This window comes from Sapajus apella, unplaced genomic scaffold (genome assembly GCF_009761245.1).
Source record: "Sapajus apella isolate SASKATOON/1434 unplaced genomic scaffold, GSC_monkey_1.0 scaffold114, whole genome shotgun sequence".
NCBI lineage: Eukaryota > Metazoa > Chordata > Mammalia > Primates > Cebidae > Sapajus > Sapajus apella.
The window spans coordinates 5,148,294-5,166,385 of NW_022437054.1; the positions used below are offsets into that span (position 1 = coordinate 5,148,294).

The 18,092-nt window shown below is 45.0% G+C and overlaps 1 protein-coding gene across 2 annotated transcripts in view; it reads left to right on the forward strand.

Moving 5' to 3' along the window:
* Window positions 1–18,092, forward strand: part of CRYL1 (crystallin lambda 1) — a 124,232-nt gene that overhangs the window by 27,104 nt on the left and 79,036 nt on the right. For both annotated transcript variants that reach the window (XM_032260134.1, XM_032260135.1), the window contains exon 3: window positions 16,815–16,941. In XM_032260134.1, coding sequence (XP_032116025.1) covers window positions 16,815–16,941 — 127 coding nt within the window. The remainder of the gene's footprint in view (window positions 1–16,814; window positions 16,942–18,092) is intronic.

Genomic DNA, 18,092 nt, shown 5'->3' on the forward strand with positions numbered 1-18,092 from the left:
TGGAGTTTGTGTGTTAATGTCCTTTTGGTTGATGCTGATGCTATTCCTTTCTGTTTGTTTCCCTTCTAACAGCCAGGCCCCTCTGCTGCAGGTCTGCTGGAGTTTGCTGGATGTCCACTCCAGACCCTGTTTGCCTGTATCACCAGCACAGGCTGCAGAACAGCAAAGATTCCTGCCTGTTCCTTCCTCTGGAAACTTCGTCCCAGAGGGGCACCTGCCTGATGCCAGCCAGAACTCTCCTGTATGAGGTGTCTGTTGACCCCTGCTGGGAGGTGTCTCTAAGTCAGGAGGCACAGGGATCAGGGACCAGTTGGGGAGGCAGTCTGTCTTAAAAGACAGAGCTCGAGTGCTATGCTGGGAGATTCACTGCTCCCTTCAGACCTGGCAGGCAGGATCGTTTAGGTCTGCTGAAGCTGCGCCCACGCTGATCCCTTCTGCCAGGTGCTCTGTCCCAGGGAGATGGGAGTTTGATCAATAAGCCCCTGACTGGGACTGCTGCCTTTCTTACAGAGGGGCCCTGCCCAGAGAGAGGAATCTAGAGAAGAAGTCTGGCTACAGTGGCTTTGCTGAGTTGCGCTGGGCTCCAGCCAGTTCTTCCCGGGCAGCTTTGTTTACACTGTGAGGGAAAAACCACCTACTCAAGCCTCAGTAATCGCAGGCACCCCTCCCCACAAGCTCCAGTGTCCCAGGTCGGCTTCAGACTGCTGTGCTGGCAGAAAGAATTTCAAGCCAGTAGATCTTAGCTTTCTGGGCTTCGTGGGGGTGGGATCCGCTGAGCTAGACCACTTGGCTTCCTGGCTTCAGCCCCCTTTTCAGGGGAGTGAATGGTTGAGCAGTTCTGTCTCACTGGCATTCCAGGTACCACTGGGGTATAAAAAACAAAAACAAACAAACAAAAAACACTCCTGCAGCTAGCTTGGTGTCTGCCCAAACAGCCCCCAGTTTTGTGCTTGGAACCCAGAGCTGGTGGCGAAGGCACCGGAGGGAATCTCCTGGTCTGTGGGTTGTAGTATCTGGGCAAGAGTGCAAGGCACAGTCCCTCATGGCTTGCCTTCACTAGAGGAGAGATCCCCGATCCCTTGTGCTTCTTGGTTGAGGGGACACCCCACCCTGCTTCAGCTCAACCTCCATGGGCTGCACCCACTGTCTAACCAGTCCCAGTGAGATGAGCCGGGTACCTCCGTTGGAAATGCAGAAATCACTCACCTTCTGAGTTGATCTCGCTGGGAGCTGCAGACCGGAGATGTTCCTCTATGGCCATCTTGCCTGGAAGACCCCGGTAATTGTTTTAACTGAGTCACAGGAACCTTTTATAGAGTCTCCAAAGGTCATGTTTCCAGTCATATTCCTCATACACTTTTTTCTCACCATCTGTTCCATCTTGCAGTTTGGCTCTCTTCCCATATTCTGGTTTCTTTTTTTTCTTTTTTGAGATGGAGTCTTGCTCTGTCACCCAGGCTGGAGTGCAGTGGCATGATTATTAGAGACGGGGTTTCACCATGTTGGCCAGGCTGTTCTGAAACTCCTGACCTCAGGTGATCCACACGCCTCGGCCTGCCAAAGTGCTGGGATTACAGGCGTGAGCCACTGTGCCTGGATATTTCATATTAGAAAATGTCATGTGGTTGAAATTTCACTACATCTGCATGAATATCCCGTGTGTCTTGGACCTATTAAACACTAACTGTACGAAATAGTAGAAATGGTACATATGGATTCTGAACTTGTAAAAATGAACTTAAACTGGGTGAAGCTGATTAAAAAAAAATAAAACATTAGAAGATTAAAGAAATGATCACAACTCATACCATGCCAAGGGATCTTAGTGAACTTGAAAAAACAAAGAAACTGTTGTCCAAGACTAATCTTTTTCTGACAGGGTGGCACAATACGAAACTTAAAACTTAGCGTGTTTACAGTTCATGATAGAAAGGTGGCTTGCCCTTGGAGAAACTTATTAGCAGATGCTTCACTATTTTGTCTGTTCTCCATTGTATTCCCAGTGTTTGGCATACATTAGGTCTCAAGTAAGAAGTTTAGAGGATGAAGCTGTGTTTTAAGAAGAAAAGCAAATCTGGCTGGGCGCGGTGGCTCATGCCTATAATCCCAGCACTTTGGGAGGCTGAGGTGAGTGGATTACCCAAGGTCAGGAGACCAGTGTGGCCAACATCGTGAAACCCCATCTCTACTAAAAATAGAAAAAAAATAGCTGGGCGTGGTGATGGGTGCCTGTAATCCCAGCTACTCAGGAGGCTGAGGCACAAGAATCACTTGAACATGGGAGGTGGAGGTCGCAGTGAGCCAAGATTGTACCACTGTACTCCAGCCTGGGTGACAGAACGAGACTCCGTCACAAAAAAAAGAAAAGAAAGGAAAAGCAAATCAAGTAAACAGAGTTGTCACATGGACCTACAGATCAGGAGTGTTTTAGTTCTTATGATTTGGAGCTGGTCTCATTTCCATGTAGTGGGTGGGCCATTCTTGTCCTCAAGGAACCAGGCCATCCTGATATAGGCTGTGTTGACATCTTGGTGACCACCCCAACTCAGAGGTCTAACACACTGCTTTGTCTGGCCTACATCCCTGTCTGAAATCGCCACCTTTAGGTACCTGAGACCTTCCATCTTTGTTTCTCTGCTGCCCTCTCTCCACCATCTGTACAGGGTCATTCTGGTACTAGATCCACCTAGAAGTGAATCATCTTTCTGAATGGACGAGGAGTGAATAAGCCACCAGCAGTGATCTCTGAAACTAGGTAGCTGCCCTGTACTCTGTCTCCTAAATGACTGAAATTCTTGTGCATTTCCAGTAATGGGGTCTCTGACCTGTTTTTAACTCGCTACCCAGGTCTCTGCCCTGGCCTAATCTTGAACTCTGTTTTGATCGGGATTTTGCTAGATTGGTCTGTTCTCCTGATTTGAAACTTACTTTTAGTTTTCCCTCATACTGTTGGCCAGAGTAACTGAATATGGTCACAAATTGTTTTCGTCTCCATCTGCACTCCCCTGTGCACTGTGACTTTGCTATTCTCACCCCGACTCTGGGCTTGGCCATGGGCTTGCCCTGGCTTAATGGGTCATTAGCGAATGTGGCATGCACGGCAGAAGACCTGGAAAGCGCAAGTGGAATTGAGATTCCCTCGCTTCCTGCGGGGACCCTTCCTTCCTTCTCATCCGGTCAGCTCAGCCTAGTCAGCTGGAGGTGTGTGGCCCAGCTATCAGCCAACACCAATCAGCACCGCCCCGACTGCTAGACGCCAACTGCTAGCCCAGTACTCAATGCAGCCACATAAGTGAGCCCAGCTGAGCCCAGCCAAGCCAGCCAAAGTTATTCACGCCTGTGTCTGTTGCCAGACGTTCATGGCCATGGCTGTGGGTTCAGCCAGGTTGTTCAACCCGACTTCCTTGTGAGTTTACAGATCCTGCTGTCACTTAGCTCATTAGGACAGATCAAATAATTGCTTCATTTCCCTTATTTAGTTTTCTTCCCAAACAGAAATAGTCTTGTTTTATCTGATTAGTAAAACTCAAATATATGCTAATTGTATATCCAAAGCATTGGGGAGAAGTCGAAATACTAATACGTTGACTCTGGGCGGCAGGATTCCAAGTGATCTTGCTACTTATTCTAAGGCTGCATGGTTCCGGCATGATCCTGCGTGCTATGTATCTAGACGCACGCATGTTGGCAGTCACGGTTGGGCTATGAAGTGTCGGTGCTGTCACTCAAGAATGGTGTGACTCTGCCTTCACTGACCATTGTCTCCCTGTGAGGTTTCCAACAATGACGAACAGGAAACCAGAGTACCCCATTTATTAACTGGGCCAGTGCTTGATACTCCAGTGTAAACTTTCGTGAAATTCATTGCCTTGATGCTTAAGCAGGCCCTCTCCTCCCCTGTCTCCCTGCTACCCAGATCCCAATGTTACCACCGCCTGGAGGGAGACCTTCTGAATGAGGAGGGGGAGCGGAGGGGACGGCAGGGACCCTGACGGGCCACCATGGGGTGGATCCAGGCAGGCAGACCCACAGCCCTCCTGTGTGACAGACAGAGGCCGTTTTCTTTCTTCCTATGGTACATTTAAGTTCACATGCCTCACTGTGAGGTTTGCAGATCCCGAAGTCTAAGGGGGTGGGGTTGGCTAATGGGTGTGAATAACGGGGTGGGGTGGAGACCTGGGGAAGCTGGAGACAGTCTTTGGAGACAGGCATGCCAGATTTTTAAAACACTGTGCTGTCAAACAGAAGTCTGGAGCTACTCTTCTCAATGAAAAGTCGGGTGTTCTGCCCTCTCCCCAACTTCAGGAACACTTACCACGATTGTTAGGGTCCACACACTATCACCGTGCCACACGGGCTGAGGTTAGGCTGCCTTCCGACTCTTTTGCTTTACATTAAGTTAATCGAAGATTTCTGTGCAGCCTCAATTTAACCTGCCCATATGGAATTAAGAATCCCTCGGGCTGGAGTCAGGGGTGGAGTCTGGCTCAGCCCTCTGCGTCTGCATAATCAGGGCCTGGAAACAGCAGCGATGTCAGTGTCGAAGCAGACAGCACGGCACAGCCGTCCAGTAAGGAACAATCCCTGGCCTGTTTATTTCCTCACTGCTCTCTGCTCTTTGCCTCCGCTGTTCTAGGATTTCTGTTGGCCGGAGATGAGGTAGACTCACCTCCTTAAACTAGTCTTACCTGATCTTCCCCGTCTGCTTGCTTCTTCCCTATCTTTAGCTCCTCGGGTTCTCAGACCTTTGGGAATAGGTGGGAGCCAAAGACCCTGCCAGAAATCCCCCTGGGAGTTCATGATAGGCTGGCACAGAGATTTGTGAAAGAAATGTTTGTGTGTCCTTTATTCCTCAGGAGGCTGCATTATACCTGGAGTCATACTGTAGATAGAAGGCAGGCAGCACAGTATGAAAAGAAGGGAGCAGTGCAGAGGGACTCTGTGGCTCAGGGGCCGACTGTGAGCTTTGCAGTCGCATCTGTCTCAATCTTCTTCATAGCCGGGTAACTCACCGAATCTCAGTTTCCTCATCTGGGATATGGACACTTAATAATACCTTCCTTATAAGGTGGTTTTGTTACCAAAACACCAGGGGTTTGGTCTAGGCCCTGCCGCTCACCGCAGTGAAAGCCAATGACTGAGATGAGGAGTACTGCCAAGGAAGAAGGCTTAATCGGGTGCTTCAGCCAAGGAGATGGGAGCTCAGTCTCAAATCCATCTCCCTGGCCACCGAAAATTAGGGGTTTATATAACAGGGATAGCAGGGAAGAAATGTAGTAATGTGTAGGAAAACAGGATCTAGGGAGGAGCAAGGAAACAATCATGGTGAATGAGGGGCCTGGGGTCTCATTGCCTGGATGTGATGATCTGGTGAATTTCAGTTCTATCCTTTTTTTTGAGAGGACTGAATGCCATTTCCTGAGAAAGGAACTCAGATAAAACAAATATAAGTTTCAAGCTTTAAGACAAGAAGGATCAATTTCTATGTTTACCAAAAAAATTGGGTCGGTTTCAGTCCCCTCTTTATAGATTCCTCAACCATGGGGCATCTGGTCATCAGTCTTTCTGGCTGCTTCTGCTGGGGAGAGGCATTGTGGGTCGCTCCATACTATGGATGACCTCATGGCCATCCAGGAATCAAAGGTTAATCTAATACTAAAGTTTTTCTTCCGAAACACAATCTTTCTCTTCAGTCCCCCACTTTCACCAGAGACAAATCACAGCAGGACCAATCTACCTGCAAAATAAGCTTCAGTCTCTCACATACTTGGCCTGATTACCCACACAAAATGCAACAAGAATCGCTGTTCACATTGGCTGCCCTACACTGGCTTTGCTGAACCTCTCACAAGACCATTTCAATCAAAGCCCTAGGAAAACAACCAGTTCCTTCAACTGTGTCCCATTACCAAAGAAAAATATTGTTTTAACTGTATGCAAACAAACAGATTGCCATGAATTAAGAATATTCACAAATAGTTTGCAAATTCTGGATAAATTAGTCGGAGAGAGAAATATGCCTCAAATTCTGTTTCCAAAAATATACTCTGCTCAATATACTTAAATGATACTTAAAGACCTTACATGTCTCAAAAGAAAAAAATTCTTCAGACTCTGAAAAACAAAATAAAAAGAATCAGCAATATTTCAAACAAAAAAAGCCATAAAAGTTTTTCAATCTCCATTAGTTCAGTCCATGCAATCAACTCCTGCTCTGCTTCATGCTGTTAGCCATCTTCGTAAACACATCAGTCTTTCCACTGACACACTGAAGTTTTCTCTCATATCCAATGGCACAATCTCCAAAGTTATCAGAAACTTGCATTCAAGAGTCCTTTTCATGAATTCCCCCCAAAGAAGAAAGGCCTGGACAATGGCTGATTATAAGTCACTTTTTGAGAAGAATCAACACAAAACAACAACTGTGGATGGCAAAAGTCTTAGGACAGCCATAGTTAAAGACGCTGTTGACAAGGAAATTTGGTTATTTCTGTAGCATACAACAATTTAACATAAAAATCATAATATTACTGACAACATACTAAGACATATCAGAACTTTAAGAAACTCATATAATCCTGGAACACATTAACAACACATCTATGTAAACATAACCCAAAGGGAGCTAAACAACGCCTCAGATTTGAAATTCTTCCTGCATTTTTTGTTTGTTTGTTTGTTTTTGAGACAGGGTCTCGCTCTGTTGCCCAGACTGGGGTGTAGTGGTACGATCTTGGCTCACTACAATCTCTGCACCCTGAATTCAAGCAATCCTCCCACCTCAGCCTCCAAAGTAGCTGAGACTACAGGCATGAGCCATCACACCCAGCTAAGTTTTGTATTTTTGGAGTAGAGATGTGGTTTTGCTGTGTTGTCCAGGCTGATCTCTTTACTTCTGGGCACAAGCAATCCCCCCACCTTGTCTTCCCAAAGTGCTGCAATGCCTGGCTTGCATAATTCTAACATAACAAATAAGCCTAATAAGCCCAATATGCTTCTCTTGGACTTCAGGGAACCTAATATCCAAAAAAGTTAGTTTAAGGTCAGATAATTTAAAACCTGAAATTTTGCTGTTGGGAAGTCTGTCAAATATCGAAGTTTCAAGACACTTGATATCACAAAATAGGATCACGAGTTACTATAAAACAATCATTCATTTGGCCAAAATTATAATACAAAAACGTTTTCTCTTGATAGAGAGGAGACTCAGTTTCCTAAACAATGAGACCTAATAAAGATAGCATGTGGCCGGCTAAATTCTTTCTCCTTCCCTCTATTTTTTTTCTTCTGTGGTTTTACTGAAAAGATAAACAAAAATCTCTTATCTCTTACATGAACATTTTGTTAAAAAGAGAAAACCAAATTTTACCTTTGTATGGTATGTTATTAATTTTAATAAAACATTATAAATAAATCTGTCTAATCAGTTTGACCATAAGGTGAGAGTTCCATACACTTTTTATAACCTTGTATAATTTTATATTAAAGAGCAGATCAATGCTCCAAGAAAACCCTGTTTTTCCGACACATGGGCCCAGACACTGGCCTTCCATAGGCATGTGTGTTTTGATATTAATGTTTAATTTATAGAAATACTCTGAACTAATCTTGCCCCTCAAAATTGGCCCTTACAATCTCACACACCCATCTCTTCCTTAATAGTACCTGGGTCTAGAGGGATTGCATAGTTTTGATTTCTGGCCCTGTGTCTCATGAAAACAGTTCATTTTGAGTTTCTCCTTCTCCTGGGTCTAAAGATGAGCCTTCAACTGGTGTCAGAGCTCAGGATTTAGCAGGGGTCGGTGCCTTTTTCAGACCTAGGAGTCAAAGCTCTGTAACTTAACAGCACAGTAGAATATTTATGTTACAGGTCAAGTGCAGTGGCTCAGGCCTGTAATCCCAGCACTTTGGGAGGCTGAGGGGCTGAGGCAGGTGGGTCACCTGAAGTCAGGAGTTTGAGACTAGCCTGGCCAACAGTGAAACCCTGACTCTACTAAAAATAAAAAATTAGCCGGGCATGGTGGTGCACGCCTGTAATCACAGCTACTCGGGAGTGTGTGTGGTGTGTGTATGTGGTATGTGTGTGTGCTATGTGTAGTCTGTATATGTGGTGTGTGTAGTTGTATTTGGTGTGTGTGTAGCGTGTATGTTTGTGTGTTATGTGTAGTTGTGTGTAATGGTGTGTGTAGTTGCATGTATTAGTGTGTGTATGTGGTGTGGGGGCATGTGTGGTGTGTGTGTGGTGTGCATATGTGGTGTGTATAGTTCTGTGTATATGGTATGTATGTAGTGTGTGGCATGTAGTGTATGTGTGTGGTGTGTGTGGTGTGTGTATGTGATATGTGTGTAGTGTGTATATAGTGTGTAGGTATGTATGGTGGTGTGTGTGGTGTGTGTGTAGTGTATATATGGGGTGTGTGTGTGGTGTGTGTGTAGTGTGTATATTGGATATGTGTAGTTGTGTGTGTGTGGTATATGTGTAGTGTGTATGTGGGCTGTGTGTAGTTGTGTGTGTAGTTCTAGAGACAGAACCGTGACCAAAAGCATCAAAAATGTGATAGGTCCTAAGCCAAAATTATCAAAGTAAGACAACTAACTTTTTAATCTATTATTTAAAAATGGTAAATGCAAACATTAAGTTTGGAAATTCAATATGACTATGAGTAATCCTCATATTGTACTATGTATATGTGATGTATGAGGTTGTATGTATGTGGTGTGTGTATGGTGGTGTGTGTAGTGTGTATATGTGGTGTGTGTAGTTGTGTGTATGGTGGTGTGTGTGTGTAGTGAGTATATGTGGCATGTGTAGTGTGTATAATGGTATGTGTGTAGTGTGTATATGTGGTGTGTGTAGTATGTGGTGTGTAGTTGTGTGTGGTATGTGTAGTGTGTATATGTGGTGTGTGCAGTTGTGTGTATGTGGCATGTGTGTGTAGTTATGTATATATGTGGCGTGTGTGGTTGTGTGTATGGTGGTGTGTGTGTAGTTTTGTGTATATTTGGTGTGTATAGTATGTGGTGTGTGTAGTTGTGTGTATGTGGTGTGTGTGTAGTTGTGTGTATGGTGATGTGTGCAGTGCATATATGTGGTGTGTGTAGTTTTGTGTATGGTGGTATGTGTATAGTGTGTATATGTGGTGTGTGTAGTTGTGTGTGGTGTGTGTAGAGCGTATATGTGGTGTGTGTAGTTGTGTGTATATGATGTGTAGTGTGCATATGTGGTGTGTGTAGTTGTGTGTATGGTGATGTGTGCAGTGCATATATGTGGTGTGTGTAGTTTTGTGTATGGTGGTATGTGTATAGTGTGTATATGTGGTGTGTGTAGTTGTGTGTGGTGTGTGTAGTGCGTATATGTGGTGTGTGTAGTTGTGTGTATGTGGTGTGTGTGCTCATGGCTCTTGCCTCTCAGGGTCTCTATCTGACGCCCCTGGCTTCTGCAGCACCCCCCATGCCCTCTGTTGTGTCTGGCCCATTGTGGTTGGGCTTCTTTAGGAGTGGCACCACTTTCAGTCAACTCTTGTCAGCTCCCACTCCTCACACTGTGTCCTCCTTGGTACCTGTGGATTCTGATCTTTTCCATGTCTCTCAGATGGTGCTGTGACATGCTTTTCATTGGCATTTTCCTTAGCCCCCGGCCTAAGTTTCAGCTTTCTCCACCTTATTCAGTCATTTACCTGACTACTTTTGCATAATTTCCTATTTTCCAAAAAATTAGCATCTTTTGTCCATTTTGTCTCCTAATAATCTTTGACCTTGTGAGCCTACCCTTTTTTTTTTTTTTTTTTTTTGAGATAGGGTCTTGCGCTGATGCCCAGGCCGTAGTGCAGTGGTGCGATCTCTGCTCACTGCAACCTCTACCTCTGGGGCTCAAGTGATCCTCTCACCTCAGCCTTTTGGCCATGTTGCCCAGGCTGGTCTCAAACTCCTGAGCACAAGAGATCCGCCTGCCTCAGCCTCCCAAAGTGTTGGGATTACAAGTGTGAGCCACCACACCCGGCCCAGGTGTATGCTTTTAAAAAAATATTCATTTAGCCTGGTTTTATTCAGGTTTATGGAGGGAGCAGAGATAAACAGATGTGCTTTATATTACTGTGTGTAATTCAAAGTCCACGACCTAGATTATTGCATGAATTAAATGGAATATACTAGCCAAAACGATTTTCTAACTCGTTCTGTAAAATTTGCAAGCTTGTTACACCCAAAATCAACTTACTTCTAAATTCTAGTTGTCATGAAGTTTCACCACCTTTGCCATTTTAACGTGTATAATAGTTCAGTAGCATTAAGTACGTTCACATCGTTGTGCAATCAATCTGCAGAGCTTTTTCATCTTGTAAACCTGAACACTGTGCCTGTTAAACAACTTTCCTTTCATGCCTCCACCAGTCCCTCACATCTATCATTCTATTTTCTGTCTCTGTGAGTTTGACTGCTCTGGGCACTTTATTTAAGTGGAGTTATATGGCATCTGTCCTTTTGTGTCTGGCTCATTTCACTTAAGCCTAATGTTAAGTAAAAGGTTCATCCTAGGCTGGGCATGGAGGCTCATGCCTGTAATCCCAGAACTTTGGGAGGCTGAGGCTGGTGGATCACCTGAGGTCAGGAGTTCAAGACCAGCCTGGCCAACATATGGTGAAACCCCTTCTCTACTAAAAAATACAAAAATCAGTTGGACGTGGTGACACATGCCTGTAGTCCCAGCTATTTGGGAAGCTGAGGCAGAAGAATAGCTTGAAGCCAAGAGGTGGAGGTTGCAGTGAGCCAACATTGTGCCACGGCACTCCAGCCTGGGTGACAGAGCGAGACTCTGTAGAAAGAAAGAAAAAGAAAAAAAGAAAGAAAAGAAAGAAAGAAAGAAAGAAAAGAAAAAGAGACAGGAAGAATAAGAATAAAGAATAAGAAAAGAATAAAGAAAAGAAAGAGGGAGGGAGGGAGGGAGGAAGGAAGGAAGGAAGGAAGGTAGGTAGGTAGGTAGGTTCATCAACATTGTGGCATATGACAGGACTTCCTTCCCTTGTGGGCCGAGTAAGATTCCACTGTAGGTGTGAAACCCTGTTTTGTTACCCTCTCCATCTATGGGTGGACTTTGGGTTGCCTGCCTCTGTGTTCTGCTGTTGACAACACTGCATGAGCATGACTGTGCAAATCTCTTGGAGATCCTCCCTCAGTCCTTTTGGATGTGCACACAGCAGTGGGGTTCCTGGATCGTATGGTGGTTCTATTTTTAACTTTTTGAGTTACCACCATACGTTTTCCACTGTAGCTGTGCCATTTCCACATTCCCATAGTCAGGGCACAGAGGTTTCAATTTCTTCAATCCTTTTAAAAAATAAATACATGCTCCTTCTGAGTACACTTCAAAAAAAGAAACATAAAAACATTAAAACCACCCATACCCTATTCCTACCGTGAGAACTGTTAACATTTCCTTTTCTCTAATTTTAAGTAAAAATTCAGCACGGCTGGTTAGGAGCCAGTATTTTGAGTCCTAGTGTTAGGCTGACCTCTAGAGGTAGATCAGGCACATTGCCGCCTTCTACTGGTGCCTCTAATCTGACATTAAGGGTGGCAATGCCATAGCCTGGCATATGTGAGGCTTTTGAAAACCCTGGCTGATTGGCATATCTTTTCTAGGTGTTTATGTACGTCTTCTACAAAGCTTGAGGCAGGAGTTCTTCCAAAAGAATAAAAAATATTGGAATTAATCTAACTGGGACAAAATGTTGCCAAAAGGCTGGGTTTGATTCGTCATGTGGATTTGTTGAGCTCCGTCTGCAGGTGTTGGGGAGCTCCTCCGTAGCTTTCACTGGATGTCCCTCGGGACCACGCAGCAGGGTCCTGAAGTTTGCAGTTGGCTGATGGGTTAATGCGTGACCACACAGGTCTCTCCCTCGCGCCCAGGTTCTCTGTCCTACCTGTGTGTGCTGCCCAGGGAGGAAGGGCCTGGGGCAGAACCCCCACTGCATGTTCTGAGTCCGCTCTGCAAGAGGCCGGTGGTTGTGGCTTTTCCTGCCACTGCTTGCCGTCTCCCAGGGACTTTCTCCTTCCGGGGTGGTCCCTGGAGGATCCAGAAACAAGAGACTCCTGTTCTCCCATTATCTGTCTCATCTCACTCAGTACTTTTGGGGAAAAAAGGTGAAAAATTTGCTTTGGATTAGTGGAAAGGTTTGAAGACACACAGCTGGCCTACTAAGCTTGGAGCAGGTGCTTCGAGCACATCAGGCGCTCAGACATAATTTCCTAAAGGACGCAAGGGTTGCAGGCCTTGGCATCCAGAGGCCCTGTGTGTTCAGTGGGAGGATGCTTGTGTGAGGCTGGGGTGGTGGTGCTAAGGGAATCATTTAGGTTTTGTTTACTTAAAAAGTAGTTAGTTCTGGAGAGTGGAGATATGAGGATGTTTATTATTCTTTCTATATTTAATATTTCTTAAATTATGAAAAGGAAATAGTCTTAGAAAAGCAACGGGCTCTGTATTAAACATCTCACTTATTTCTCTGTAACACCAAAAACTTATAATTCAGCTGAAGTGAGTTTTTGTTTGGTAGCTACAAATAGCTCTTGTGCCATAGAAATGCTTTTCCTCCGGTTGTATTCATGGGCAGTGTGGTTGTCTTTTACCAGTGTTGACTCCTAGGCTTAGCCACTGCTGCAGGTCAAACTTATATCAACCATATAGTTCAAAACTGGATACTTCAAATGTGCTGTGATCTCCAAAATAGCCCTTTCAGGCCATAAAGGACAGGGTACTCTGACTCCTGCTCTTGATGAGGGCTGATTGTGACACCAGGCGAGGGGGGAAGGGACACAGGGCGCCATCTCTGCAGCTGCATCTTTGTCCAGAAACAGACATCGTTCAGGGGACACCTGAGCCTCTGGCAGCTCACGGCAGTTATAGGGTGGCTGGGTCTTTTCTAAAGTCCTGCATTTTTATGGCCTACAGTCATGGTGTCTCCACTACTGGCTGTGTTTCTGTTGCTCCTTCCTGCCCTCAGCCAGTCTGCCCACCGTGGAAGTTTGCATTTCTTTCTGTCTCTCTCTCTCTTTTTTTTTTGAGACAGAGTTTTACTCTGTCACCCAGGCTGGAGTGCAGTGGTACGACCTCGGCTCACTGAAACCTCCACCTCCCGGGTTCAAGTGATTCTCCTGCCTCAGCCTCCCAAGTAGCTGGGATTACAGGGGTGTGGCTGTAATTAGCCACACCTGGCTAATTTTTGTATTTTTAGTAGAAACAGGGTTTCACCATGTTGGCCAGGATGGTCTCCAACTCCTGAGCTCAGGTGATCCGCCTGCCTTGGCCTCCCTACCTACTGGGATTACAGCTGTGAGCCACTGCGCCTGGCCTTGGGTCTGCTTTTCTAACCGCCCTGGGAATTTGTAACCAGAGAGCAATCCTCAAAGTTTCGGAGCTCCAATTCGTACTACCTGTGTCACCTGAAAAACCCCCGAACCAAGAATTCAGACTGGTTCCTTGGTTGGTAGCACCCTCGAGTGCCTGCCAGGAGCAAATTGCTTATCATCTCCAGAACAACATACCTGCAACCACAGTTAGATGTCCAGATCTTTGGCACAACTTTGGATGAGCCAGAACCTTACATGGCAAAAACGACGTTGCAGATGTGACTGAATTGAGAATGGCAAGATGGGGAGATTATCCTGGAGTGTTGGCTTGGCCTGGTGTAACCGAATGGGTCCTTAGAGGGATAAAGGAGGTAGGAGTCAAGGAAGGAGACATGATGACAGCAACAGGTGGGGCGGGGGTGGCTGGCTATGGAGGGGGAAGGAGCCATGAGCCTCGGATGCAGGTAGCCTCTAGAGGCTGGGACAGGCCAGGCACACGTTCTCCTCGAAGCCTCCAGAAGGAGTGTGTTCCCTGCCGACACTTTGATGTTAGTCTACTTGGGATTTCTGACCTCCAGAACTGTAAGATAATACATTTGTATTGTTTAGTCCACTGTTTGTGATAATTTGTTACAGTAGCAATAAGATATTAATGCCACTGCTTTGTCGAGATAAATTTACGTGTCATACAACTGACTCATTTGACACGTCCGATTCAGTGGTTTTATAGTATGTTTACAGAGTTGTAACTTTTCAAAGATGGATCAAAACACGCTACACAGTGAAAGACAAACGATCTTTAGATCACATGGTGCCCTCTTTTCCTGGATAATGCCGCGTACGAGGCACCGTCTGCATTCAGGGCGGTCTGCTGGGTGCTGCTGACAGAATCACAGGACCCCGTAGGACCCTCGTACATCTGCGTTTCCTTTTTATCTTAATAGACAAACCTTTTCTCATAGCCCTTTTTGTTACATTTCCCTCCACGATGTTTCAAATATTTATTTGCTGCCACTTACCTTGAACCAGCTCTCTTTTGATTTTAGCTATCGAACTTCTAAATCTTAAATTTCTAATCTGTTGCTAAGACGCCTCATAGCACCCTATGCAACTAATAAACTTCTAAATGAACGGCCACGACTCATATTTCGTTTTGTGTATTTTTCACTAACTAACTTGTTTTTGTTTTTTGCTTGCTTCTTTGTTTTTTGAGACAGGATCTCGCTCTGTCTCCCAGGTTGGAGTGCAGTGGCTCAATCATGGCTCACTGCAACTTCCACCTCCTGGGCTCAAGTGATTCTCCCACCTCAGCCTCCCGAGTAGCTGGGACTACAGGTGTGCACCACCATGCCCTGCTACTTTTTGCATTTTTTGTAGAGATGAGGTTTTACCATTTTGACCAGGCTGGTCTCAAACTCCTGTCCTCAAGTGACCCACCTGCCTCGGCCTCCCAAAGTGTTGGAATTACAGGCATGAGCCACTGTGCCTCGCCTCACTAACTTTATAAGCCTCCAATTCAAGGAGTTTGTTCTATATGAAGCTTTGAAAATGCCTGCTCATCGGGGATGGTGGTCCATGATATTTGATACTAACACTGAGTTGTTCTGTGGGTGATGAGATCGAGCAGGAATCTGTATGTTCATCCTTATAATCCTCCAAAATAAGATATCTGTTTTCTGGCCCTATTTTAAGGTAGGTAGATTTTTTTTTTTAAGCTGATATATTACAAATCTTCCAAATTACTTACACAAGAAAAAAAAAATCTCAAGCATTCTCTCCTTCTTTAAAAAAAATTTAGGGCCAAGCACTGTGGCTCACACCTATAATCCCAGCAGTTTGGGAAGCCAAGGCAGGAGGATCACTTGAACCCAGGAATTAAGACCAGCCTGGGCAACATGGTGAAGCACCGTCTCTACCAAAAAGTCTAAAATGTAGGCATGGTGGTGCGCGTGTGTAGTTCTTGCTACTTGGGAGGCTGAGGTGGGAGGATCACTTGATTCTGGGAGGTTGAGGGTGTGGTGGGTTATGACTGTGCCACTGCACTCCAGCCTCAGTGACAGAGCAGGACCCTGTCTCAAAAAAAAAAAAAAAAATTAACCCCCAAAGCCAAAATATATTAAGAATTTTAAGATGCTGACAGCAGAGCGGTAAACCCAGCACAGGCCCTTCTGAGCCTGGTGGCCCAGGTGACCTCACAGCTCACATGCCACGAAGCCTACTCTGTTGTAAGGTACCTTCTTTCAATCCTTCCACCCCAGCGGCCTGACCCAAGGAAAAGGTTTAAGAACCACTGTTTTCAAATTCCCTGACCCCTGCCATGGGGCTCATTTCATATAAAAAAAAAATTAAAATTTTAAGTTGTGGTAAAGTGTATGTAATACAACTTGTCTTAATGTTTTAAGTGTATTAAGTATATTTAGATTGTCTTGCAACCCTCACCATCATTCATCTCCAGAACATTTTCATCTTCTCAAATTGAAACTCTGTACTCATTAAACCTTAACTCCCCATTCCTCAACCCCCAGCTCCAGGCAGCTACCAACATTCTAGTTCTGTCTCTATTAGTATTTTTTTGAGACAGAGTCTTGCTCTGTCATGCAGGCTGGAGTGCAGTGGCGTGACCTTGGCTCACTGCAACCTCTGCTGCCCAAGTTCAAGTGATTCTCCTGCCTCAGTCTCCCAAGTAGCTGGGATTACAGGTGCCCACCACTACACCCAGCTATTTTTTTGTATTTTTAGTAGAGTTAGGGTTTCACCATGTTAACCAGGCTAGTCTCGAACTCCTGACCTCAAGGGATCCATCCACCTCAGCCTCCCAAAGTGTTGGTATTACAGGTGTGAGCCACCACACCTGGCCTGCCTCTATTATTTTGACTGCTCTAGATACCTCTTGTGAGTGGAATCACACAGTAATTTTCCTTTTGTGACTGCTTATTTCACTCAGCACAATGTCCTCAAGGTTCATCCATATCGTAGCATGTACCAGAATTTCCTTCCTCTTTAATGCTGAATAATTTCCATTGTGTGTATGTACCGTATTTTGCTTATCTACTTGTCCACTGATGGAAACTTAGGTTGCTTCTCCCTCTTGGCTATTGCTAATAATGCTGTTGTGCACATGGGTGTACAAAAATCTCTCGGAGACCCTGCTTTCCATTATTTTGGGTTTATACCTAGAAGTGGAATTGCTGGAGCATGCTGTAAGTCTGTTTTGGGGAACTGCCATGTCTGTTTTCCATGGTGGTGGCACCATTTTACAGCCTCACTAACAGTGCACAAAGGTTCCAGTTTCTCCACAGCCTTGCCAACAATTGCTAGTTTCTGTTTTTGGTAGTCACCACACTAATGGGTGTGAGGTGCTATCTCATTGTGGTTCCGCTTTGCTTTTCCCTGATGATTCCTGATGCCGAGCTTTATTTGTTTTTAAATGTGGTCTTGAATGCTCACAGTGATCCTTCTCCCTGCCTTTCCAGGAAGGAGATGAAGTTGCTGGAACAGGCAGGCTCTCTGAAAGGCTCCCTGAGTGTGGAAGAGCAGCTGTCACTCATCAGTGGTTGTCCCAGTATCCAAGAAGCAGTAGAGGGCGCCATGCACATTCAGGTGAGTGAAGGATGCTGGCGCCGCCTCTGTGGGGCCTAAGACGTTTTCACGCAGCTTCTCCAGAGGAACGGGGCAGGATACAGCAGTGGCAGGTGTGGGCATTTTGCATCTTCAAGGGCAGGATTTTGTTTTATGTGATAGGAAGTGTGGTCCTCAGAACACCCTCTATACTGGTTTCTCATCAAACTACTGTGACAATGTTTTGTTTTAGGAGGCCAGTGCCTTATCCACAAGACCATTAGGGCTTCTGGTGACAATGTTGTATTTTAGAGGCATTTATTTTGTTTTATTATCTTATCAAATGAGAGATTATTCTTTTCTCATATGTAATTGAGCAAAAGCTTAAATCATCAAAAAGAAAACCTTTTACTTAGATGTAGACTTTCCGACAACTTTACTTTAGAAAAGAGAAATCCTCATGGGTGCTGTCTGCACAGCAGGATGAGCCTGGAGAGGTGAGTGGTCCCTCCAGGTGGAGCTGGGAGCAGCTCTCGGGGCTTGGCCCTTTCCAGACACCCACGCACAGGCCCTGTCCTGTTGAAGAATCCCAAGGCATATCCTTGTCTTTTCAAAGCCTGCACTTACTGCTATAATGTTTCTGCAAATTTACCTAAAACGAAAAGAGTCATTATTCCCAGTATAGCTCCTTGATATTTTGTGTTCTGAGATTTGCACATTTCACGTTGTTACTCCGTTGATATCATAGCCGAGAATTTGGAAGCAAGCCGAAAAGGCCGTGTGTGTTCTCTGGTCAGTTGATGCTCTAAGATTTGGGTCAAATACAGAAGATGGAGGTTTTAGGTCTCTATGACTCTAAGATTTCTTAAAATGGTTAAATTCCTCAATTTGCTAAAAATTCATTTAACAAATGTGTGTCACAACAGAACACAAGGAGAGGACTGTTTTTCAACTTCTTATCTCTTTCTAATATATTATCCTCTGTCTCTTGATATGGTGAAGTTTGTATGAAGTTGTAGGGTCTTTAAAGGGACCAGAGGGCTCCTAATGAGTTTCCAGGGCCACCTGTTTCAACCCTTACTCAGTTGCGGATGCTATAAGAGGACTTGCTTCTGAAGAGCACAGATGCTCTCCAGGCCTGGTCTTGGCAGAGAAGCTTCTTTCACATGAATTTAGTTTAGTTTTTTTTTTTT